At 43.5% G+C, this 26,201-nt stretch overlaps 1 protein-coding gene across 2 annotated transcripts in view; it reads right to left on the reverse strand.

Annotated features, from left to right (window-relative positions):
* Positions 1-6,573: 6,573 nt before the first annotated feature.
* The window catches only part of LOC149315435 (transmembrane 9 superfamily member 4), a 36,063-nt gene continuing 16,435 nt past the window's right edge, over positions 6,574-26,201 (reverse strand). For both annotated transcript variants that reach the window (XM_089513453.1, XM_089513452.1), the window contains 13 exons: positions 25,386-25,509; positions 24,842-24,960; positions 22,743-22,854; positions 20,138-20,208; positions 18,846-18,978; positions 17,276-17,357; positions 16,389-16,464; positions 14,909-14,992; positions 13,175-13,350; positions 11,848-11,911; positions 9,878-9,997; positions 8,716-8,805; positions 6,574-8,206 (listed from right to left, as the gene is read on the reverse strand). In XM_089513453.1, coding sequence (XP_089369579.1) covers positions 8,057-8,206; positions 8,716-8,805; positions 9,878-9,997; positions 11,848-11,911; positions 13,175-13,350; positions 14,909-14,992; positions 16,389-16,464; positions 17,276-17,357; positions 18,846-18,978; positions 20,138-20,208; positions 22,743-22,854; positions 24,842-24,960; positions 25,386-25,509 — 1,401 coding nt within the window. In that variant the 3' untranslated portion in view covers positions 6,574-8,056. The remainder of the gene's footprint in view (positions 8,207-8,715; positions 8,806-9,877; positions 9,998-11,847; positions 11,912-13,174; positions 13,351-14,908; positions 14,993-16,388; positions 16,465-17,275; positions 17,358-18,845; positions 18,979-20,137; positions 20,209-22,742; positions 22,855-24,841; positions 24,961-25,385; positions 25,510-26,201) is intronic.

Consider the following 26,201-nt stretch of genomic DNA (forward strand, 5'->3'; position numbering starts at 1 on the left):
GACGGTTCCCTGACCTCAGGCTTACAATCTAAAAAGACACAACACAAAAGGAGAAGGAATGGTTGTGGGGAAGAGGATCAGGTCCAGCAGTTTTTCTCCACCTCAGAGGCCTGGACCAAGGCAGATGGACTGGAGGGAGGGCTTGGCTTCTTAATGGATGGTTAAAAGGAGGCATCCTGGGTCAGAGAGGGGCTTGCCCCTGGGAATGCTTCTCTAAACAATATAGTCTTTAACTCAGTTTTGAAACTGGGTAGAGAAGTTTCATGAATAAACAAATCCGTTAAAGTCAGTATCGCAAATGTGGAGGGACAACTGTATTCCTGCATTCCTCCAACCATCCCCTGGCCCAGAGTGCAAGCTAAATTTGAATTAGGAGAAATAACAGCTACATTACCATTCAGAAACAGTGCTCTGCATTTGCCTCCTATCTTTGGCCCACCTCCAGGATCTAGTCAACTAGCCTGAGAATCTGGTTGTTGCTACCAGTTGTTGCTTCTCCATGTAATTGACCCAGGGGCTGGGTGTATTTTAGTGGCAGGTAATTCAGCAAGTTAACAGTGCCGTCAGTAAGGGTGTGTGCTTGTATTTTCTTTATTTTAAACTACTGAATATTAATTTTGTTCATCTTTTGGCTACAGGCAAAAGGAATCAACTGGCCCAATTTTTTTCAAAAATATTTCAATCGTATCTTTTGCTTTTGAGTCTCAAATGCAGTATGTAGAAGTGTATCTTGCTGATTTATGCGATGTGTTTTCATGTTAGGATGTGCTTTGCGTGAAGCAGAAGAGGCCTTGGGGGTTAAATGGCTTCTCCTTGACTTCACCAAAACCATTTTTCAATTCCTCTCTGTTTTCCTGGAGCTTGTGATTGACATGGTCACTATGAAATGATCCAGACATATTTGCAAATCTGGTGCGTATTTTCTTGCCCAGTTAAACCTGGTTATCTGACACTCTTTAGTGAACTTCACTGAAGATAAAGGTGTGGTAGATGCCACCTTGGCCCCACAAGAACTGGTAAATTTGCCTTCCACAGTTGGCTTGACACTTTTCCCATTTCTTTTTGGCAGCCTAATCTTTCCTTGGTTTATTTTTTGATCTCCCCATTGAGAGAACTGACCTTGCGCTTCATTGGTGTGACTGCTACCTCACCTGTTTCTTTCTCCCAGTTACTGCTCTGTTCCTGAAGTGTGTGTTCTCTAATGTTGCTAAACAACAGCTATTTCTTGCTGCACTAATAGACACACTCTGGTCTTTTGAGAGTACATGGTTCCATGTATTCATAAGGGGGGTTTTCAGTCTGTGCCCAAGGTCTCATTCAGCTTTTGGCTGTCTAGTGCAAGACTGAACTGTTTCTTTTGTTTTGTTTGACAATACACCCAGTAGCTTTATTTTGGCAGTTTCAGTGTAGTACTCTTCTCATGGTATATGGCAAAGCATTCTCTTCCTTTAACTGGCACATCGTAAGCTCTTAATTCATTCACCATCACCATTACTTATTATTGAAACAGGGAGCTGCTTGAAATCTAAGAGCAAAATCTTCTGTTTTCTTCTATCCATGAAATCTCTGATTACCATTTCTGTGCGTGTTTCTTGCCATTATTTCAGATAGCGTCCAGCCCAAAGGCAAAGGGCACTGGATGCATCCTTCCACTGTCAGTGGAATTAATGCTATAAAGATGCCACTGTACCTAGATATGCTCACAGAACAGTGGAAAATGGGTTTGGTTTTCTGCTGAATTGTCAGAAGAGGAAAAAATAATATTTTGAAAATAGCATTCTATATTAGTTTCTTCTTAAATAGGCAATACGCCAACATCGGGATGGTGTATTTTGGATGAGCTGTGTACTAAGATTCCAAAGATATAGCCACGTTAGTCTGTAAAATCAGTATGTAGAGAGATCTTGTTGTACCTTTGGGACTAACTGAAAGAAAGACACTGGCAGCATGAGCTTTGGTAGACTTAAGTCTCCTTCCAAACGCATCTGAGGAAGTAGACTGAAGTCTACAAAAGCTCATGCTGCCAACCTTTCTTTCAGTGAGTCTCAAAGGTGCCACAACATCTCTGTACATACTATGTACTAAGAGTCTGGCTCTCATTGTGTCTTCTGTGTGCTTCCCTTCTCCCCACATCGGTGGCCGGGGATTGGTGGTGGGGTTGGTGGTGGTGGTGAGAGGAACTGGACCCGATTACCTGAATAACAAAAGGCCGAAAGAGTACATAGGCACAAAAGTGGGAGTATGAGGAAGAATTGGAGGTCGGAAAGAGTATTTTGGCCCCTCTGTGTTTCAGGTTTCCTTTATGTCTCTCTCTGTTTTGAATAGCAACAGCCTGCCCTCTGACCAGCTCAGACTATTCCCTCTCTTGAGCATCCATACAAAGAAAATAGATGTTTCTTTTGGGTCAGTAAACCCAACTTCCCAGCGCTGTTCAGAAAGCTTGCCATCATGTTTGGGTTAGGATGTCAGACAAGTATATTAGTTATGGGAGGGAGAGAAGGAGATATGCAGCTTTCCAGACTGAAGGGAGAAGAGTCCGTTCCCCTGGTTTTCCTATAACCTACAAAGGCTGGTGTGGCAACTTTTCCCAGATTGATTTTATAGAGTGGTCTCAGTGTCTATCCAAGATCTCATTAACTCTCTGGGGTTTTGTTTAGTGGTCTTAATATCCAAGAGATTTTATTTTACTTTAAAGAATGTTTTAAGTGATGTGTTAAGTAACCAAGGATCTTTTTCTAAATATGGCTCAACATGATGCACCCTTGCCTTAGGGGAGGCTGGAACAGCCAACCCCTTGCAACCTGCAGCCTCTCTCATGTTGCACCTGCTGCTTGTGACAGGGGCCTGTGTTTGTGTAATGCATTAGACCACATGCCTCTGTGCATGCGAAGGATCATAAGGGAATAGAGCAACATCCTGACCTCTGGAAAAGGGGGCAGTGGGGCCCCCACAGGAGGAAAGGATGAGGGTTATTGTCCCCACATCCTCCTAGGTGAGTTACTAAACACCTTCAGGTATGTCAGTTTGGCTTGGTTCAGCATACATTGGCGAAACGGCCAAGTTTTTAACTGTTCCTTCAAAAACCTCAATAGGATAACTGTGCTTCTATAGCATGCTCTTTACCAGAAGTGTGGGTGGTTGTGTCACCAGAGGACCACACTACTTGCTTTTGGGGGTCAGCCAGGTTTCTGGCTTTGCTTTGGTGGCTGGGCTTTGGAGAAACGGAGAGAGCAAGCAGGGGTCTTATCCCTTGAGTCACTCTCTATAGGGCAGGTGCTTCTTCCTGGGGCAGGTGAACTGGGGGGCTTGTGCTGCTGACCACTTTTGCAAGACGGCCTCACTTTGCACCAGCGCCTGCGGCCCCTTTTTGCTCCGTGTATATTTTCTCTTCCTCAAGAGAGGGAGGGGGCTCCTTTGGGATTTTTCCATCGCTACACCTTCTGCGCAGGAGTTGCTCACTTTGGCCCAGCTGAGCCTTTCCAGCCATGTCTCCTGAGGCCTCCTGCCCGCCTTCCCTTCCTCTCCTAGAGCAGAAGAGCCCTCCTGGTCTGAAGCTGGACTTCTCAAACAAATCTAGCACTTTTTTTCTAAACACAGCAAATAACCTCTTCTTTTATCAGAGTATTGTAGGACTTCTTACAAGTCCTGTATTTTTAAAAACTAAAGATTGAAGTGCCATTAGGAAATGTGCAGCTCATCATTGCTCAAGTTAGCTTTTTTTTCTTTTTTGTCTTAACAGAATTAAGTCCAAAATGAAAAGAGGATGTGTGTGTGTTTTTTAAATGAAATTGCTTATTAAAATTGTTTGAAGTTCTCAGTTCTCTTCTCTTTGTAGGAGGTCTGTAAAAGGAGCTTAGCGTGCTACATTTTATTGCGAGTTATTTGGAAGTGAATCTGGGGCACCCACAAATGAGGGTGAGGTTTCTACATTGTGTGTGTGGGTAATTCATGAATATGTAAATTACACTTAAAGTTTTAAATTTGTGAATGTATAAAAGGAAAAAGCTTCAACGCAGCCCAGTGCAGTTTAAAAAAGGTGGTGGCAGCAGCTTATTTGAGACCGTAAAATGGATGTGTAAAGGGCAACTTACCCACCATGTGAAGTTATAAAAAACAAGGCAAGACTTGTACCCAGAACAGACTGGAGAGAGAAAATAACAGAATCCCATACAGGGCCCAACCAACACCACTCAACAACAGCAAGTACATTTCTATATCGTTTATCAGCAAATCTATGGATGCATTTCAGCACTCCCTAAGTGGTTTACAATGTGTGAGCTAACTTACACATGCCAACTCTGCCCACATATCTATTCAGGAAATGTTACCTTAGGCCTAATGACATCACCCACAATATTAGAGAGCTTTTCACATGCTCATCCCCCAGCGTGATTTATGCCATGCTGTCAGCAATGCCCTTCAGCACTCTGGACATAAATCAGGACACTAGGAATGGGAATACACAAAAAACAGGTGCAGAACAACACTTCAGCCTTCCTGGACATTTCATTTCAGTCCTTAGAACAGTGGTCCTTGAACAAAAGAACTACAAAGGAAGATTGGAAAGGGAAATGTATCCAGAGACTACAGTCCATCAGCAGTGAGTTGAACAGAGAATGGTTTGCTGGCACACTACACATATTTCAACACTATCTAAACCCCAGTTCATGACATCTTTCTGTTTCCCAAACTACATTCTAATACTCATTCCTATAATCTATTCTCCTTGGTGAAGTCAAAGGCTTTCATGGCCGGCATCCATAGATTTTGTGGGTTTTTTGGACTATGTGGCCATGTTCTAAAAGAGTTTCTTCCTGATGTTTCACCTGCATCTGTGGCTGGCATCTTCACAGAGTGCATTCTCTGAAGATGCCAGCCACAGATGCAGGTGAAACATCAGGAAGAAACTCTTTTAGAACATGGCCACATAGCCCAAAAAACCCACAAAAATCTATTCTCCTTGGCTTTAGGCAACAGCCTTCCTCCTGCCTTTGTCCTCTCTTCTCTACATCCACAAAGTGTTGCATTCCTATGGCCATTCTCACACAGCTTATATAGGTCTGTCCTTCGACTTGCCACTCCACCTCATGCACCTGAGGAAGTAAGCTCACATCTACGCAAGCCCAACATATTTCTTTCAGTTCGTTCTTTCTCAATTATCCCTTTGCAACCAATATACACATAAATTGGCTTCATATGTGTCCAAGTTGCTACCACTGAATTCCTCCACTTTCCCTCTTGAATGAAGACAGCAGAGGTCAGGCTAGGCATCTAAAAATTCCTGGAGGCAAAACCACATTGTTCTAGCTTAGCTTTATTTTGCAAAGCTATAACCTCCTTTGTAAGCGGAGGTGGAGAGCTAGATGAGGCTTTTCCTGCTGCTACAAGTGCTGTCTACACTGAAGGTGGAAAGCCTTGTGAGCGCACTTTGAGGAAAATGTAAAAACCTTCAAAGAGTACATTACACGAATGCAGTGATGGTTAGAAAACCTGTGCCAGTTATATCATCCAGCTCTTCCACACAGCCATCTTTGCTTGCTTCTAAAAGAAGCAGGGACCTGATGGTGGGATGTACTCAGCTTCTCCATAACTGATTTCAGTGCAAGACTTTACAGTCAGCCCCTAAGACAATCCAATGAAAGGCATATTGCTATCAGGGATTTGTACCTACGTCTTCTCAAGTCCTAATCCAACCCTCTAAGCACTTAGCTCATACTGCTGATCCACATCATTCTGTCTGTAGCCAACAGAGCTCCATCTCAAAATCTTATTGCCCAGGTTTTTAGCTTCTGCAATACTATCGGGCACAGCTTACCCATTTCCGGGTTTATTTTAGCAGTTCAACAACTGTTTCTAGCCTGTTTTATCTACTAAACAAGATGTGAGAAACCAAACTTCCTAAATGGTAGCCACGACACAAGACCAGCAGTGTTTGCTAATAAACTGGGACCGTTAGAAGATTTATCATCCTTGACTTGATCAAAGCGATTGCAACAGGCTGCATTCCTAACATTAAATTTGAAGTATGGGGACATTTCCTCTGTTTGCATGGAGTCAAGACTTTACTACATCACAATCCTTTCCTCTGGGTTGTGAACTGACACATCGTTGGACTTGGACCATGGTAACTCACTTTTTTTTGCCATTGCAGAGGTTGGAATTCTAATGCTAATGAAGACCCAGAAAAACCTCTCCTCAGAAGGCTTGGTGGTTTCACCATTTTGGTTGCCCTCCTCCAGACATGCTCCAGCTTGTCAACATCCTTTATGAACTGTGGTGCCCAGAACTGGACTTAGTATTCTAGGTGAGGCCTGACCAAAGCAGAATAGAAAAGGTGAAGTAAGAGTTCATTTCACTGGCTGAAGTGGTGGTACATATATTTAAGCCTCACTTTTTTCCTCAAATCTGTGGCTAAACTTTCCTTCTATTAGAATTATTCACCCTTAGATTGTGAAGTGAGACTGACCTTCACAGGGCAGAAGCAAGACTATGAACTGTACCCTGAAGATCTCAACAAAGCACTTGTGGCATACAGCTGAAAGTGGCTTAAGCAAAGATAGCTACAAGACCAGCAACAGGACAACAGCATATTTATTTACAGTTGGGCTCAAACAATACATTAAAAAGTACAGGGGATACAGGGGGGGGGGGGGGGGTTGAAATCATTAGTGGAGGGGATTCACTCAAATATTTTAAGCCTAGTTCAAATCAAGAGTTTACTAATGAATCCACAGCATGGTAACAAATGGTACCACAGTGCAGAAACAAATACCACGGTTCCTCTTTGTCAGGCCTCGGTTCTTGGCTGGCATGGCTTTGGAATGATGAGGAAGGAAGGGAGGCATGAGGGGCAAGCTCCAGCAATAGCTGAGAACCTTCTTCATCCCAGCTTTGCTCAGCCTGGTGCTCCTCCAGATGTGTTGGACTGCAGCTCCCATAATCTCTGGCCACCTTCAACCTCTGGAGGATCAACTTCATCATTTGGGCAGATTAGGAGAACTTGGGTGAGCCAGTACAGCGGAGGAGTGGACGGGGCTTGAAGAAACACTTGCAGAAACAAGTATTTCCTTCCTTGGAAAACCAAATGGACACGCAGAACATATCCAGTTCCCTTCCATCTCTTGCGCTTAACAGCAGCAATTCGCAACGTTTGAGTCACGAACTCCTTGGCACATGAGCAGTGGAGTGAGTTTGTCTGGTCAGGGCCTGGAACTTCAATCCAGCAGTTGCTGGGGAGGGTTGAGGAGATTTCCAGGGATGTTTGTCCAAACTTTTCAAATACCTTTATTCCAGTTTGCAGGCCCCTTCTACTGTGAAAAGGATTAAGTTCCATACTTTTAAAAACTGTCATTCAGAGTAAAGAGCTTGCCAAGATGACAAGCAGTTGTCACTGCTGTCTCCACTAAAACTTCCATCACTGAGCAGCTGGGAGACGCAAGACAAAGGCTGAGGAGTTTGAAAACCCTCCATGAGAAACTGCACTTGTCTAGTTCTGAAATGGCACCTCCACGGCACCAGGAAGAGGGAGCTGCTGGAACCAAGGCATGGCCAAGCGCCAGCCCACATTTTTAGGGATTTTCCCTTCAGAAACCACAACTTCCACTGTCTTCTTCTTAGGCCAGGTACACCAAAAGGCTATTCTGCACAGTTACTGAAGAAAGTCTCTCCCTGAATTCAATACCTGCTTGATAAAAACTGTGACCATTGCATTCTAATGTTGTTGCCATGTCATAGAAAAATTGGACAAAAGGGAGAAAAAAAACTCATTGAGAAAGATGCTTCAGAGATTAAAAAAAAGTCCCTTATAACCAGAATAGAGTAAAAGTTAAAATGCAAAGTATCTACACACTCCTTCCCCTCCATGAGACTCCCTCAGATCCATGGACACTGTGCCAAAGATTACATTCCAAAAATTGAACTATTTTTGTTTTATTTCTTGTGTCCCATTCCCACCAAGTTTTGTTTCCTTGGGAGAAACAGGAGAGAGTTCCTTGTGTCCATCCTAAGAAGAAACCAAGAGGAAGGCTGCTTTGTGCTGTATGGCATTGGCATATCTTCAGTCTATTTTCACAGCAGCATAAATCTTGCGGACGAACATGTAGGCTGCATAGAAGCCAATGGTCCCCGTCAGGAGCCAGAACGACAGCACCATGAGGGCTGTGTAGCCAAAGTACAGCAAGGAAGGAATGAACTCCACAATGTCCAGCTGGAAAAGAGAACCAAGATGAAGTCAAATGGGAGGAAGAGGGATGGAGACACAACCCTAACACTGACCTTCTTTCACTGGTCATGAGCAGGATCACTGACTCCTGCGTACACTCTTTCTCCACCACTATAGAACTGTTGAGTGAACCACTGAACAAACCACTGCCTGGGTTTCCCACTTGAAGGAGGAAATCATGATACTACTCCTGAACAAGTATCACATGCTGAGTCAGTGGGGATCCAACATTCTAAGGCAGTAGAGCAGTGTGGCATAGTAGTTTGAATGTTGGACTATGATGCTGGAGACCAAGGTTTGATTCCCAGCTCGGCCATGGAACCCACTGGGTGACCTTGGGCAAGTCACATGTCCTCAGAGGAATGCAATGGCAAACCTCTGAACAAATCTTGCCCAGAAAACACCCTAATGGGTTTGGCTTAGGGCGGCCCTAAGTCGGAAATGACTTCAGGGCACACAACACACATGCGCGCACACAAAGCCAGTAATAGTACCTTGTTCACAAAGTAGAAGATTGCATAAATCAACACGTAGAAGGCAGATCCTCCAGACACGAGGAAAGTCCTCCACCACCATCGATAGTCCTGTCAAAAAGAGCAGAGAGAGAGAGATGCAGTTTAGCAGCACTCTGAACATGTTCCCTGTTAGGAATCCAGCCAGGTTTGAACCAGCACAGTTTGTTTGTATAGAAGGACCTGCTTTTGCAAAAGAGATGTAAAACCAGGTAGTCTTCTGATGTTTCCAGAACTGTTATTCTTACACATAACTACATTCTCCCAAAGGCAGATTCTCTTGACAGAGGGAAGTCAGAATATTCTCCCATGGGGGAGAGGGGGAAGACCAGGAAGAGTTTCTTCTTCCTCACTCACATGCTTTGTGTCAGGAGATGTCTGCATTTTTTACATTCAAAGAAGCAGGGAGAGTTCATCCATTCTGGGATCACACAGTCTGCCAGGTTTGACTGAATGTATTAGTTCATATGTCTGTCTACCTCTGTTGAGATTTGACCCACATTTCTTTTTGGCTACGATCCATATACAGTAGTCTCAATTATCCGTCCTTTGGTCATCTGACGTTCCGGATTATCCGACGTTCCATGCTTCTTCATGAGCGCACGTGTGGCGCGCTCATGAAGAAGCATGGGACGTCACATAATGGCGCGGTGGCTTGTTTTCCTTCGGGCTGAGGAAAACCAAGCCGCTGAGGAGAGGACTGGGCACTTGGCCCAGGCCTCTTCTCAGCAGCTTGGAACCTCGGCCCTCTCTCAGCCTCTGCCCCCGCTGCCTCCCCCCCCCCCCCCAGCCAAGCTGGGGCAGAAGCTGCCACAGAGGAAGTGGGAGTTAAGCAGGGAGGGAGGGAGGAAGGAAGGAAGGAAGGAAGGAAGGAAGGAAGGAAGGAAGGAGGGGAGGGACTTTTGGCTCCAATGGTGGTGCAGGTGCGCATGCGTGCTGTCGTTGGGGGACAATTTCTTGGACCCTCTTGATTATTTGACTTTCGGTTATCCGACTATCAACCAGCACGTTTATGTTGGATAATCGAGACTCTACGTACTACAAGGACAGAGAGAGCGCCGGAGCACTTAGAGACCTGCAAAGTTATTCCCCAATCTCCCCACCCATCCTCTGAAAGCTCCCCAAGATATACCACGATCCTTACCTCAGCACAGAGCTGGAAGTACACCATGACAATGCTGATCTGGGAGCACGAAACCACAAGAATGATGAACACCAAGAAGAGGAAACCAAAGAGGTAGTAGAACTGATTCTCCCAAATGGCCTGAACCCAAGAGACAAATAAATAAAGGAGACATTGTGAATAAGATGAGATAGCTAGGGAAAACAAGATGCTTAAATGTCTATCAGGGCAACTCTACTTTAAACAGCATGGCATGGCAATCAAGCAAACTTGCAGGGAATTATCTATAGATCCCTACCCTACTCACATGAAAGACATTTCTCAAGGTTTCACAGGAAAACAGAATGACTCTTAAGCCAGTTTAAGATGTGTGATGAAGACCATCCCAAAGATTGCTGGGACACCCTTTTGATAAGTGACCGTCTTCTTAACTCCATGCCTTCAATGGACTGAAAAAGCAGTGGGCATATTGTATTTTTATTTAATTATCCCACTCTATGTCTAAGGATCTCAGGGCAGCATACTATAAAATCAATTCATAACAGTTTAAACTAGTAACCATTTTAGAGACTCAAAGCATATTAAACCATTTATTACCTACAGGGAGTGAGAGGTGTAAGAGAAGATCAGACCAGATTTATTGTCTGGCAACTAAAAATGTTAAGAATTTAGACAATACATCCTTAAAGCAGGGTGTAAGCCAGGGAGTACCATATTTTACTATTATTAACAACATTAAGTAATCTAAGCACTGTAATTATGAATATGCAATGACAGCTACCCTTACAGGTGGGAGACCATTTTATGGAGGATGTGCCATACACAATCCTTACTTAGGTCCTGTGCATCACATGTGTTACTTATCTCTGTCCTGAAAGCTTCAGGTGGCTATATTGATTATCCAAACCAGAGTCTGGTTGAGGCATTCCACTAGTGTTAAAACAGTTCTGCAAGTGGTGGTGCTTAAATATAGTCTTTAGTGCAGTCAGTCATTCTGTACTCACAGAGCCCTATCATTTCTGATTTGGTAGTTGTGGCAATGTGTTTGCTCAAGGATATAAACTGCATGACTGTTGGGGATCCAGAGGAACAACGCTGGCACACATTTACATGATGGTAAAAGTGTTCAAGACCATGGCTTCAACCCCATGGATCAGCCTATGACCTACTGAGATGCTGTAGCTTTTCATTGTACAGCTGAGGGCTCAAATGGTTAAGCAGCTCCATCAAGAATCAGAATTCCCTCCAGAGAGAGAGAGAGATCTAGTATGTCAGGGAAAGATCCTAACCTATCCTCTTCCTTGGCAAGCTAATTTTCTGTGCAAGGAACCTTTTTTTTGCAGGAAGGAACATTCAATCTTGAGAGCTCCCAGCTCCAAGTGGACTAGCTTATGAACAGAATGACCAGCAGGAAGCTGACTTGATCAGCCCAGCATTCTGCTTTCTTTGCTGCTAAACCCCAACCGTTTTCTCCCAAGGATTATAGGCTCCCTGTCTCTGATCTGTGGAGTGCTTTGCCATTTTCAGCACAGTCCTTCTCACCATGCTTCCTGCTGTTATTTATCTTCCCCCCAAGCTGAGGGAGCCCTGCTTGCCGAAGGCTCCACAAGGCATCAAGGACAGACGTCATGTAATAACCCATTTGTGCATGCTGCCATCCCAAGTGGCTGCAATGTGTTCAGAGATGTGTTCCCCCATGGGAAAATACAGCCCACAGGATACAGCAAGTGGCCCCTGCAGCCTCCAATGCCCCCCTCCCCCCCAATTTAAGAAATGGATTGTCAATGGGAAAAACACAGAGACAGAAAAACACTCAAATCCCACCCAGAAATATAGTGGCTTGGTTTACCTTGTTCCTCACAATCCTCAACTTCTCCCCACCCCCTTGCCAAAAAAACCCAAACCCAGCTATATTCAGGCTTGACCCAAACATAAATGCAACTGTCTAAAATACAATGGAGATAGGCAGAGAAAGTGGCAATGGTACTTACACTGAATATGAAGAAGAGTTCAATGAACATGGCTCCAAAAGGCAGAATGCCAGCCATAAGGATCCTAAGCAGCAGAGAAGTGGGGGGGAGGAAAAGGTTGTGGGAGAGTGAGAGGTGGTTTACTATACATGCATACTGTTTCACTATAGACTCACTGGGTATCAACTCACCTAACATCTGCCTCTTGGAATCCCACATTCCACATGAGTGAGAAGTCTTACTTTTGTCAAGGAAAACCAGCATCCTCATTCTGAAAACAGCCAGTCTGAGGGCTTCTTGACAAACAGAGCATGAAAACAATAGCCCTTTCTGTCCCGTCCCCCCGCAACTTATTCCATTCAGATATCCTGCTGAGGATTTAATGGCTCTCATGCGCTGGGTGGCTGCCACTGGACCACCAGACTAGAGCACTATGCTGACACCAGTTTAAACCTAAGTAGTTTAATGAGGAGAATGTTCTGTCTAGTCCTATCTATCTATCTATCTATCTATCTATCTATCTATCTATCTATCTGGGGTAGTTGACAGATTGATCATTAAACAAACTCCAAAGCATACACAGTTGACCATCTTTCTTAGACCAGTCAGGAGGAGCAACCAATAGCCTATGCTGTCCTTTGAGGCAGAAAGGAGCCTCCAGGTAGACTTCCAAGGTGCCTTGGTCCCAGCAGATGGTGAAAGGCCCTCCCTCCAACCCAAATGTACTCCTCTGGCCTCTGAGGAAGAGCAGCCACCATCTATCTGCTGGACTTCATCTCCTCTCCCATTTCCAACCCCTGTTGCGTGTGTGTCGTGTCTTATTTAGACTGCAGGGTACTGTCAAATAAACAATTTGTAAGCTGCTCGGGGCTGAAAGGTGAGGTATGAAAATCCTAAATAAATAAATAGACTAGTTTTCAAAGCTCACTACCATCTTCGTCTGGTAAAAATGGTACAGAGTTCATACAGGGGAGGAAAAAGACATGTTATTGGAGGCACAAGTTACAGGTCTGCATGTTGATTGTTTCAATAGAGAGTGTTAGACAGACAGAAAAGTTCAGACGTTACTCCTCCACCCCACGCCACCCCAAAGTGAGGTGGAGAAGCAGCAGAACAAGGAAGCTTTTCAATCCAGAAAGAACCCACTCAAAAGAAACCACCCATTCAGTACTGGACAGCTCAATGGGACATCCCCCAAACCCAGCCAAAACTAGCCTCAAGGGGACTCCTGTTCCAGGGCCTGGCACAGGGGACCAGAGGATGGGAAAGGAGCTTTCTGCACCCATCTCCTTGCTGTTCCCAAGTGGTTACCCAGCCAGACTGAAAACAGTCCCCCTCAACCACTCACCCAACAAATCTGTTCATGTACCACCTCTGTTCTGGGATCTGCCTTGGAATCTGATTAGTCCTCACAGGATTGTCGTAAGGCTGCTTGCGGAATCCGAAGTAGTAGCCCAAGTAGACCAGGGGCAAGGAGATGCCGAACCACATGCACAGAAGAGCCACCATGGTGGGGAATGGGACCTGAAAAAAAGGAGCCCACCCATTTCAGAACAGCTGGCAAAAAACAGTTCCATGCGAAATTGACCCAGATGTGGCAAAAGGAGCTGAAACTCAAACACCAATGTTGTTTCCCCAACACAACCTCCAGCATATCACCATGGGGGGGGGGGTGTCCTACAGTCATCACTGTCAGTGAATCTTGGATCTACACCATAGAAAAAATGCAATTTGACACCCCTTTAACTTCAGTGGTTCCACCCTATAGAACCCTGGGATTTGTAGTTTGGTGAGGCACCAACACTGTGTGGCAGAGAAGGCTAAAGACCATGCAAAACTACAAATCCCAAGATTCCATAGGATGGAGCTACAAAAATAGACAGCGTACAAGAGACACACTTCACAAAGGAGCACAAAGAATCGAAGTTGTATAGAACAGCTGGTCATCCACTGAATGTCAGGAATGTAATAATTCACTAATTTTCTTCTCAAAGAAAGCAACAAGTAACTTTAGCAATTTTCTTCCTGCTGCAAGGAAGTCTTTGCAAACTACCATTTTCAAGGACTATTTGCGGTTTTATGACTTAATTCTGCCCATGGCTGTCTTGAGCTAAAATATTTTTTAAATAGGAAACAACATTTTCTAAGCAGAAAAATGAAATAAATAAAACTACTATTTCTGCCCAGAGAATTGCCGTTTCCTGAGCAAAAGAGCCATGTGTTAATTTTGTACCAAGAATACGTCCCAAGCTGCAAAGATTCTTGTCAGCCCAGTATTCTTAGTCAGATTTCTTGACAGTCAAGAAACACGTTTCCATCATTTTTTGAATATTCATGCTAGCTCCGTTATGTGTGTGGAGAGATTTTAATATGTAAACAAGACAAAAAACAGCTTTGTGAACAAAAGTAGTATGAATGAGAATGAACTATGTAACCTAATACAGGCAGATTACATGATAATGAGCGAAAATACATTTTGTTGAGATATTAATAGAATATTCTGAGTAACAGCAGTTGAAAAATTATTGATAAAAATGTATTTTTAGCACATGCAAAAACTTAAAATTCCATTAGGAGATGCAGGAGGGAATCATTTCTCTCCCATGCTTTAACTTGGTTTTACAGGAGTAGGTACAGTGCCCTAACGCTAACACAGTACAAATTATAACAGAAGGCAAAAGGGAATGGCCATGCAGCTATATAAAGTTAACCAACATTTTTTTAAAATAAAGAAAACTACATATCTTGGCACAAAAGAAACCCAGAAACACAAGAGTGCTGCATTCAAACATCAAACTGCCCTTTGAGATTGGATTAATGTTTGAAGTGATGATTTCCATTAAATTTCAGGATGCTGGCAATTTTAATGGGTTTATTGCTTCATTTGTTTTCTGATGTTTGTTTTGTTCCACTGTTCTAAAAAGCCTCTTAGCTGCCTTTGGCACTTAAAAAAAGTGAATTAAAAACACACACAATAAACACGTGCCTAAATAAATAAATAAATGTAAAGGTATGAGTAGACTATGAGAGGAGATTGCACAGAAGGTAAGGAGAAGAATGTGGGAAGCAGGAAATGGCGTACCGCTCCTGTTGAGTGCTTGCCCCAGATGAAACAGTTCAAGATGAAGCATATTCCAAAGACAACACCAGGATACAGTGTGGCTGTCTGCAAGAAAGGAAGCAAAACGGACTAAATCAGAACCTATGGGGAGAAGGAGTATCAGCACACCTGAGGACAAGGTATTCTGGGGGACTGGAGTAGTCCAGCAGCCGGAGAGTCCTCCTAGCACCAGCTGACCCACCAAGCATCCAGTCAGGAAGTCCCCAGTTCAAATTTCACCTCTACGAAGGCTCAGCCACTCTCATCTTTCTCAACCACACTCAGCAACAAGGGGAAACCATTTTTTAAAAAGCTGAGTACTGGACTACGACTCTGGAGACCAGGGTTTGATCTCCCACTCAGCCATGAAACCCATTGGGTGATCTTGGGCAAGTCGCACTCTCTCAACCTCAGGAGAAGGCAATAGCAAACCTCTGAACAAATACTGCCAAGAAAACCCCATTATAGGGTCGCTATAAGTCAGAAATGACTTGAAGGCACACAACAAATCTCTTATCTGCCTCTCTGCATGTATCCTCCTTGTGCTACAGCTAAGGAGATCAACCTCAAAGTATTACAGCAGTACTCAGTAAAGTCTCAGATGCCAGAGAGGAAAGTAAGCAAGTCTGTGGTGTTCAGAAGCTGGGAACTCCTACCTGCGAAAACTAGCAGCAGAATAACTTCATTTTGATTTACAACGATTTATTCTCTCTTTAACAAAGATGCCTACTGGCTCTTTCTCTCCAGAATTATGTCAGAGCTATTTCCAACTGTGAGAAAGCCGGCCTGGTGCAGTGGTCTGAGTGTTAAGATTCTGGGAAACTATGGTTTGATTCTCTACTCAGCCATGAATACTCACCAGGTGATCTTGGGCAAGTCCCACACTCTCAGTGTCAGACAATGGCATTAGAAAACCTTCTCTGAATAAATTTTGTCAGTGAGGTACTGAATAGTGATTTGAGTGGATTAGGACTGTGGGAGACCAGGGTTTGAATCCCTGTTCTGCCACTGAAACCCTTCGGGGGGCCTTGAGCAAGTCTCACACTCTCAGCTTTAGAGAAAGGGAATGGAAAACCTGTTCTAAAGGATAAATCTTTCCAAGACGAGTCCAAGATAAAGTTGCTGTTTAGTCAGATTGCAACTTGAATGGACACAACCACCAGACTTCTGTGTGTCTGCTCCTTTTAGAAAACTTGCTATCATTATGACCACCATCAGGACAAATGAGACTCCAGAACAGGGTAGGCAAAGTGCGGCCATCCAGATGCTGCTGAACTGCAACTCCCAGCATTCATCACCACTGACTATAGTAGCAAGGGCTGATGGGAGATGCAGTTCAGAAATATCTAGAGATGTATTTTGCCTAGCTCTGATCTCAGAGTCTGGCTCTAACTGAGACCATCCTGCCTACTAAACATCTGCACTAAGTTCCCCCATTTCTAAAGGTGGCAGGGTCACTTACACAGAAAGCTCCTTTCTTCCATCGATGACCTTTCAGTGTCCGATATAACCGGCCAGCAGAGAAACCACCAAATACCCTAGAGGACAAGGAGGAGGGTGGAGAAAAGCAAATGGTCATCTCCCATCTTCTCTCTGGGCACACTGGCTGCTAAGTTGCAGCCACACTTGCCCCTGCCAACATGCTTCCAGTCTAACCTCAAGGTGCTGGCAAGGAAACCAAAGTATGAAACATATTAAGATTTCAGTACTGGAAGGAAAGCCTTTTTCTTTACAGATAGGCCTGGTCAAGCTCTGATGTCTGTAGAGGCTCCTCTGTGTCCCAGCAATGGGAGGATAGGGGAGAGGTCATTCTTTGCTATTGCACTCTGACTGTGGATTGCCCTCCCCTTGGAGACCTGATTGGCACCAACACTGGTTTCATTCTGGCACCAACTTAAAACAATAGCCAAATTTCAGTCTCAAATGTACATATAAATGGTTTTAACCTTCCATGGTCTTTTGTTAGATTTTTATGTTTTTAGCCTGCTCAAATTATGTTTGCAGCCTATTTAAATCTGCTGTCTATAATGTTTTACTTGTATGTGACCCTGAAATCTCCCTGAACTCTCACTATACGTCGTACTTTGGACATATCATGAGATGACGTAGCTCACTGGAAAAGACAATAGTGCTCAGCAAGGTAGAAGGAAAAGAAGACCACCCCATTACAGATGGATAGATCCAATCAAGGAACCCATAGCTGCCCTCAATTTGCAAGACCTGAGCAGGGCTACTGATAACAGGGTGACTTGGAGGTCTCTCACCACAGGATTGCTATAAATTGAAATTTACTTTATGGCCAGGTAACATAACAACAACAAAAATTGTTTTAATACATGGATAAATTACCCCATGAACATGAAGAGGAAGCAGGCAGTGGTCATCAAGGCTCCTCGACTAGACGGAGACAGCATCCCCAGCATGGCTACAACTGCAAAGCAAAAGAAGGGTGAGAAATAGATACAGGATGCCACGCTCAAGCCACAAATCCAACAAACAGACACAGACTCATTGTTTACCCTCCTGGGCAGCCACAACTCAAACGTACAGCCTGCGAACATATGAGAGGTGCATGTGTCAGGTTTTAGAATTCAAGTACAATGGACCCTCCACATTCAGTGGGCTTAGGGGCGCAAGACACCCATGAAAGTTAAAAAAATCACAAATAAAAACCCAATATTTTTTTTACTTGATAGAACACCTCTCTAGGAATCTCTAGGTCTTCCAGCACAACTCTATAGTCAACATCTGACAGAGGTTTACCACAGAATTGCATTGGAGGACCTACAAATGCCTGAAGAAGTGTTCTCTCTAGAAATCTCTATGTCTTCCAGTGTAACACCTGGCAGATGTTGGCACAGAGATGTGTTGGAGGGACTAGAGATTCCTAGAGAAAACATATCTCTCAAATCTGTGAATAATCAAAGCCACGAAAGCCAAAGGCTCAGATGCAATAAGGATAGGTTCCTGCATCACAATTAAAAAAGAGTCATTCAATAGATTTCAGCTAACTACTTTTAGTTAAAACTCGCAATATGCACATGTGAAATGAAGCAACCAAATTAGGTAAATTGTTTGCATAAGTGAGCAAAAACATTTTGAATTTTCCAAGGACCACTTGAAGGCTTCTTAAAAAAAGGCACCTTGGGATTACTTTATCTTCATTAGCTTCCATTTGGTGGCCAAAATCCCTAAGTCTCTCCTCATAGGGCTTTATGGTTTCCAGACCCTTCACCATTTTAGTCACCCTGCTCTGGACACGCTCCAGCTTAACATCCTTTTTGAACTGTGATGCCCAGAACTGGACACAGTATTATTCCAGGTGGGGCCTGACCAAAGAATCCAGTGGCACTAGGACTTCCCTTGATCTAGACACTATACTTCTATTGATGGAACCTAGAATTGCATTGACTTTTTAGTTGCTGCATTACACTGTTGATTCATATTCAACTTGTGTTCTACTAGGACTCTCAGATCCCTTTCACATGTAGTCTTGTTAACTGTAATAGTATATGAGAACTAGGTCCTTTTGCCAAAGGACATCTGATAAAGGTGGAGTTGATGAGAAATTCAAGGAAGTTGGCAGAGGCAGGTTGAAACAAGCCATTCTGGAAAACTAAAACTGAGAAAGGGAGAAAGTTTTTTGAGGGACCAGGCCATCTCTGAGAAACTAAGAGCAGTATAACTGGAGGAGTGAAGGTCATGGACAGGAAAGTATTAGGATGCAAGAGTAGAGAGGATAAAGGCTGTAGCATGGAGACAGGACCACAGAAGACTTTAAAGATATGGCCGAACCAAATCCAGACTGCAGAGCCACATGTAACTTCAACAATCAGTGCCCTTCATGCCCAGTTTCCCAGCTCAAGAACACACACCTTCTCACATCAAAGCATGTTCAGACCTACCAGATGATACTCACAAATAACTATCAGGATCATGCAAAAAAGCTGAATCCCAGAGCCCAGGAGGGAGCTGAGGATCATGGGATACTGAGGAGGCCTGAAGACATCACCATGCACGAGCTTCCACCCAGACTCCTCCATGGTGTCTTCCTGTGGGAAGAATCAGGACACAGCAGGACTGAAAACAGGGCCACAAAGTGAGAGCAATGTGGTGAGGATGTGTGCACAAAAGAGAACAAACACATTGAACTTCCCAACCACAACTGGGCTCTCCTTTCAGAACAATTCCAACTTGACAACAGTTTAAATTGTTCCTAGATACTGCCCTAAATACCCTGAAGGCACTAGATCATGTCTGATCCTGGAGCTAAGCAGGGTCAGCCTTGCTTAGTACTTGGATGGGAGGCCACTAGGGAATGCCAGGTACTATAGGCTATATTTCAGAGGAAGGAATGGGTAATTCATGGGGTCACCATAAGCCAGCAGGCAACTTAATTCCCCAGGGAAAAGGCGGAATATAAATAATTGTTGTTGTTGTTGTTGTTGTAGGCGTTCACACACACACAGCCTACAACTGGAAAATGTACATTGTAGTAAAAAAGGCTGGATGAGGATATATTGAAAATTATTACACTCCAGTATGTGAAACATGAAGTTGCCAATCATAATAATCAATTCATATACTGTCATCAATGTACATGGCGCATCACATAAAAAAAGAATCAAAGAGACAGTGCCAAATCTAATTTTTTAGAACAATTTCATTTAAAAAAAAAAAAAAAAGGGGGGGGGACACTATGGTAATCAGGGGCCAATATAGATATTAAAGCCAGCACAACACAACTGTAAAACAAGATATCCAAATACAAGTTGCAAAGTGACTCTCCTTTAAAGAGAACATATTTGTGAATAACCTCTAAATAAGATGGCTAAGCTACAGCTTACAGATCCCTGAAGCAAAATCTATCCCTGGCCCATGACAAATGTTTATTTCACTGTGTGTTTCATTTGTTTTTAACTTGCATGGCTTTTGAAGTGTTTTTATAGCGTTTCATGTAAAGAACTTTTAATTCTTTTCAAAATTTTATTGTAAACACTTTTAATTTGCTGTTTTTGGAAGTCACCTTGGGTCCCACTTTGGGAGAAAGGTAGCATATCAATGAGGTAGGTAGGTAGGTAGGTAAATAAATAAATAAATAAATAAATAAATAAATAAATATAAAATGGCTATCACTTGCAGAAGAGAGAGGTATTCTCCCTCCCTGCCACTGCCCTTGAGCTCCACCTGCCAAGCACATAAGTTTCGTACAATGTCATCTTCTTTGTTGTAGTTGGCAATATCCTTCCGGAGCGTCCGGATGATAATCATGCTGAGAATACCTGAAAAGCACAAAATCCTGGAATGAGAAGATGCCAACCCAAACTAGTTGAGATCCTACATCCGAGCGTAGGCCCGGCATGTGCCATTCTGATTCTTTCCACCATCCCAGCAGCTGTCAGTCCCTGAGGGGGCCTTGCTGTGGCACTTACTGGTCTGGAGGAAAGGGAGGTGATTCAGACCATGGAGAAGCAGCTGATCTCAGCTCAGAGAAGGAGGGGAAAATGAGGGAACACACTCACCTTTTTCTTCCCCCAGGGGCTGAGAGAAGCCATATCCTCATAGTCCGAGCCACCTTTTGTTTGAAGTTACTGTTCTGAATTTTTCACATAATCATTTACAGATTTGCTACTCATGTTACATGTGGAGCTTCTATCTTGTCACAGGGATGTTTGTATGTTTTGATGCTAACATCAATGTAACAAAACAGAAATTGAATATAAAGCATGAGCAGCAAGCCTGGAAAAATTGACCAAATGAACAATTAAGAACAGGAAACAAACAAGTTTAACAACATCAAGTAAACCACCAATATATATTTTTTACACACATGTCTAATATGTTGCATACCGTTTCAATTAGCTGTTCAATGTATTTTTGTTAGTTATTGTCTTATTTAGTAATAGCTTATTTAATGGTGATTTTTGTGACTTTTGGTTCATCCCGTTAAAGTATTGTCCAAGAGTACAGTTTGGGGTTTTACTTTGATTGTGTGTTCTTGCATAGCAGGGGGTTAGACTGGATGGCCCTTGTGGTCTCTTCCAACTCGATGATTCTATGATTGTATACTCATAGACCAACACAATCAAATTTCTAGCAACTGTTTGTAGGTTTTGGCACTGTCCTTGTCCACTAGAGGATGCTCTTCTTTCTCTTCGACCAGGGCTGGGAGAACCCTCTTTCCTTTCTTCCTCTCTTTGCTTCCAAAAAAGGGTAAAGCAAATAAGCACAGCTTGCATTGGGCTCATTTAATGTCCCAGGGAGGCTCCAGCCTCCTCACCTCCACCTTCGGAAATGGCAGCCTGTTTCTGTCCACAGTTCAGGGACAAGCCTTTCATAAACTAGCCACAGAATGTGTGGGGTGACCTATGTTTTAAGATTGTATTTCATTCATAATGTTTTTAGGATTGGGATGGGGGATTGAGAATGGGGATGATTTTCTATTTTACTTGTTTTGTTCATTTATTGCTATATAATTTGCTTTGTTAATTTTATTGCTGTCGTGAATTGCTATGTATTTTTGCTACTTCTTGCTATTGTGAATTGCTTCCTTATTTTATTGTTAGTGTTTGTTTGCTTTGTACTTTCTTTATTGTTGTAATTGTTCCTTGTGATTGGGCGGGCTATAAATAAATCCATTATTATTATTATTATTATTATTATTATTATTATTATTATTATTATATGCAAAGGGATCTTGTAACACCTTTGAGACTGAGTGAAAGAAGTTGCAGCCTGCACCTGAGAAAATAGACCACGTCTACATCACCTTATGCCACAACTTTTTTCATGCAGTCTCAAAGCTGCTACAAGATCCCTTTGCATACTGACATCCCAGGCTAACACAGCTATGTCTCTGACATAACATAACATACATGTATGATCCACTTTCAACCCTTGCAGCCTGAGAGTTCTAATGTGCGTTTACAACAGAATGGAATGCACAGTTTGTGGTGGGAGGCAGCACCTCCATATGCTTCCCAACATGAAAGGACACACCAGAATTGAATGACCTGTATGTGGCCCTCCAGATGTTACTGGAATGAGACTCTCATGATTACTTGGCCTTTCTGCCCTCACTAGGAGCTGATAGGAGCTGCAGTCCATCACTGTTTAAAACAGTGTTTTGCAGGCTATTATGATCTGTGGGACAGCAATTACTTCTTTCCATTGTGCCAGAGACTGGCACCATATTTATAGTACAATTGTGCTTTTTTCCCTGGAAACATGCCAGAAACTGTTAACAAACAGGAACCATCACTTTGAGCAGCAGTGATCTAAAGGACCAAACGTAGATCAACCCTAGGGTACATTAACCTATACAAAGAGAAAACCATCACAATATATCACAGGATGGGCTGGAAGGTGCTACTGTTGGCAGAAAGGTTTTCCTTATGAAAGCACATTTAACAGGAGTATGTCTCTCCTACAGTTGGAAGTGGTTCTGCTCCTTCTGCAGCCACTTAGAATAGAATCATAGAGTTGGAAGAGACCACAAGGGCCATCCAGTCCAACCCCCCTGCCATGCAGGATCAAAGCATCCCATTCAGCCTCTGCTTAAAGACCTCCAAGGAAGGAGATTCCACCATTCTCCAATGCTGAAAAGAGGCATCAGTAGCTTGCCTAAGGTTAGATTCTGAACCCAAGTCCAACAGAACACATGAGTTTTGTTTCCCCTGCGAGCACTCCATAGACCCAGAAATGACAACACAAGGCCTGTGCTACTCTTGTGTAAGTGAAGGTCCCCAACCTTACTAGGTAGCAGCAAACAGATTTCAGACAGATATGCATACCCACAAGACAGTTTGTCTCTCACCTGAAAGGAAGAAAACGACCACAACAGAGTTAATGATGGAGAACCAATGTATCTGCACGTCGCTCATGGTGAGGTATGTGTCCCAACGAGAAGCCCATTTGATGTCGCTTTCCTGTAGAAGATGATTAGCCAGACTGTTCAACAGACTGACCACTAGGTATAGAAGACAGGCTTAGAGGTAAACAACATACACAGCAGTTGGCAAGCAGCTTTTCAGAGAAAGCCCTGAAAATAGTATGTATTGGAAAATATACAGCAGTAGCAGCAGGAGGATATATCAGTTCTAAAGTGGATGGTAAAACATACTGGTCCTGTCCAATAGCTAGAGAAGACAAGCTGTGGGGAAGCCTGCTTGCCTCCTTCACTTCCCGGTGGAGAGAACACTCCCTCCAAGTTGCTAGGCACCTTGAGGATGCATGTTCCAAAAAAGAACCCCAGCAACAGGCCACAGGACTGGAGGTTCTGGGCTGTGTTTCTATATGTAGAACTTTTTTTTACACTATAATCTTCCATGAGCCAATCTTCTAGTCAAACCTAAAGTACACATTTCCTGCACAAATAAGGCATTAAATCTTACCCCGTACCAAAACAAGTGATTACTTTCAAAACATGCCACCCCCAGGCATCATAAAAGATTCATACCCTGCTCAAAATGGAGAAAGGCATGGCGGGTTACCCTGAATAGAGAATTCCACAGTACAGATACCATCACTGGAAAAAACTCCAAACCAAGGAAACTTCATCTTCTTCAAACAACAGAAGTGCCCAAAGCAAAGTTTGCCCATTAAATCTCAGTTTAGCTAACACGCATATAGGAGAAACAGATTCAATCTGGTCAGGAGAGGGGACTGTGCAGGCTTTCACATGTGGTTAAACTGCAACTCCCAACAGCCCTGTCATGATTCACAAACCCTGATTTGAAAAACTAATTAAACATAGCAGTGAGATTAATTGACAGTTTATTCAGAATATAAAACAACGATTTGCTTCAGACCAGTTGGAGTCAAATCTAAGTTGTGCTCCAAAACACCCCAACCTTTAAGAATTTTCTTTCCAGACCCCCTTTGTCCAACCCCCAGCCCATGGTCCTGCTAACATATCAAAGAGGTCTTTTAACTGACCATCAAACACTTCTTCACTCAGGACCTAATAGAGCCATATATCTTAACTATTCCAGCCACTGCCCATCTGTCTCTGTTTCTGCATTTCAACTGAATTACAGACTCTCTGCTGTTTGCCTTCCCTTCCTGTGCTTTCCTTGAGTATACCAAAGCTGTTTCTCTATCCCAATTATCCCTATTTTACCATACCTCACTACTACATTCTCTCATATTTCTCATCATGGCAGATTCTGACAAACCCTCACCAACACAGCCAATGAATAATAATAATAATAATAATAATAATAATAATAATTTGTTTTATTTATATACCGCTATTCCAAAGATCATAGCGGTGAACAGCAAGTAAGCTAATTAGCAAGTAAGCTAATTAGCAAGAATGCTTGAAGCTGCAGTAAAATGACATCTGGAGAATCACGCAATCCCAACCCCACTTACTGATTATACTTACAGTGCACCCGTGCCATACACGGGCGCACTACATGCAGCTTTCTGCTTAAGCGGAAGCTGCGCAACAATATAAACAATGGCGCGTGTGCACACACCTCATTGTTTCCTATGGGGCTCCAACATACGCAGATTTTCCCTTACACGGGGTGGTGGTGGTGATGGTCCAGAACGGATCCCCTGCATAAGGAGAGGGCCCACTGTACTAATTTTTCCCAGTGCCTCGGTATTCTTGGTGGAAGGTATGTAAAGTTTTAGTCTACTACAATTATATTGCTTGTATTTTTCAGGATATTTTAATGCCTGCAAGATGTCCTGACCCCCTTCTAAAAAAGAAAAGTGCTTCTAAGGTGCATAAAATTTTAATCATATTTGCGTATCAGGCTGATGCAGGACTTCAACCTCATGCCCTCTTCACATCTATTGCACTGTCTTCATTCTCTTCCTGGCCAGCCAGCCTACCTCAATCTCATCTTCAGCCATCCCATCCCATCCCATCCCACCCGACCTCCCCACTCCCCAATCCCTTACCTCCCAGCGCACAGAATAGGTAAAGAGCAACTCATTTTCCTTCGTGGGATCAATCTCTTGAGGAGCTGAGTTGGCAGCTTCAGGAAGGATACACAAGCCCTTCTCATCTGCTTTCAGATCTAGGGAGCAAAACCTCACATTACTGTTCTGATAAATGCTCTGGTTCCAGGGGCCCAGGCCCTACGTAAGCTCTGAACACCCACCCTTTGCACATCAACCCTGTACTGCAGACACATTAATCAGTTGCACTACAAGTCTCCTTTGCTAGATCTCCTGTGGGAGCAGCAACATGCAAAATTGCTTTATGCAGTCAGACCTTTGATTCTTGTACCACAGCATAATCTTGTGATCCCTTTCAACAACAACCCCAGGTCACAGGCAGCAGTATTTCTCCATCCTTGTGACCAGGAGAATGAATTGGGGCTTTCACAATACAAAATAATTGGGCTATGACCCATTCTCCTAAGATAAGGGAAAGAATATTAAGGGGACCCAAAGAGAGAACAAGTTTTTCTCCATTCCCAGACAGGATGACACAGCTTACCAGCCAGCTTAATGCTCTGTGGAATGACTTCAAAGCGAACCACCCGGAAGGTCGGCTCCTGTTTCTCCTCCATCTCTTCTCTGTGGTAGTAAAGGATGAAGGAGAGGTGGTTGTGCAGGTAGAACTAAAACAGATTGACATTAGGAGATGTTAGAGGCCCTGAAACAGGGACGGGTCCCATATGAATGGGACAATGTCCAACAACAATCCACAAGGAGGTCAGGGTGCTGCTTCAGAAAGACAGAGAATGAAATTTAGGCAGAATGCTAAAGCATACCACAGCATCCTAGAATACAAGGATTCTGTGCCTCCTCAAAAGGTATTTGAAATCTGGCAACCAGAAGAGGCCCCTCCCTCCTCAACTGTCATCTCGGCCTCAGAGGGAGCCATCAGGCAGACCAGCAACATCAGGGACTGCCTGAAGGAAGAGGCCCCTCCCTCCTCAACTGTCATCTCGGCCTCAGAGGGAGCCATCAGGCAGACCCAGCAACATCAGGGACTGCCTGAAGGAAGAGGCCCCTCCCTCCTCGACTGTCATCTCGGCCTCAGAGGGAGCCATCAGGCAGACCCAGCAACATCAGGGACTGCCTGAAGGAAGAGGCCCCTCCCTCCTCAAATGTCATCTCGGCCTCAGAGGGAGCCATCAGGCAGACCAGCAACATCTTGGACTGCCTGAAGGACGAGACTTCTCCCTCCTTTAACTGTATTTTGTATTGTATTACGATTTTACTGTACACCGCTATGATCATCGTGGAATAGCGGTCTATAAATAAAACATATTATTATTTATTATTATTAACATATTATACACACTAA

This window comes from Sceloporus occidentalis, unplaced genomic scaffold (genome assembly GCF_023333645.1).
Source record: "Sceloporus occidentalis isolate IW3139 unplaced genomic scaffold, rSceOcc1.0.p SCAF_3, whole genome shotgun sequence".
Lineage (NCBI taxonomy): Eukaryota > Metazoa > Chordata > Lepidosauria > Squamata > Phrynosomatidae > Sceloporus > Sceloporus occidentalis.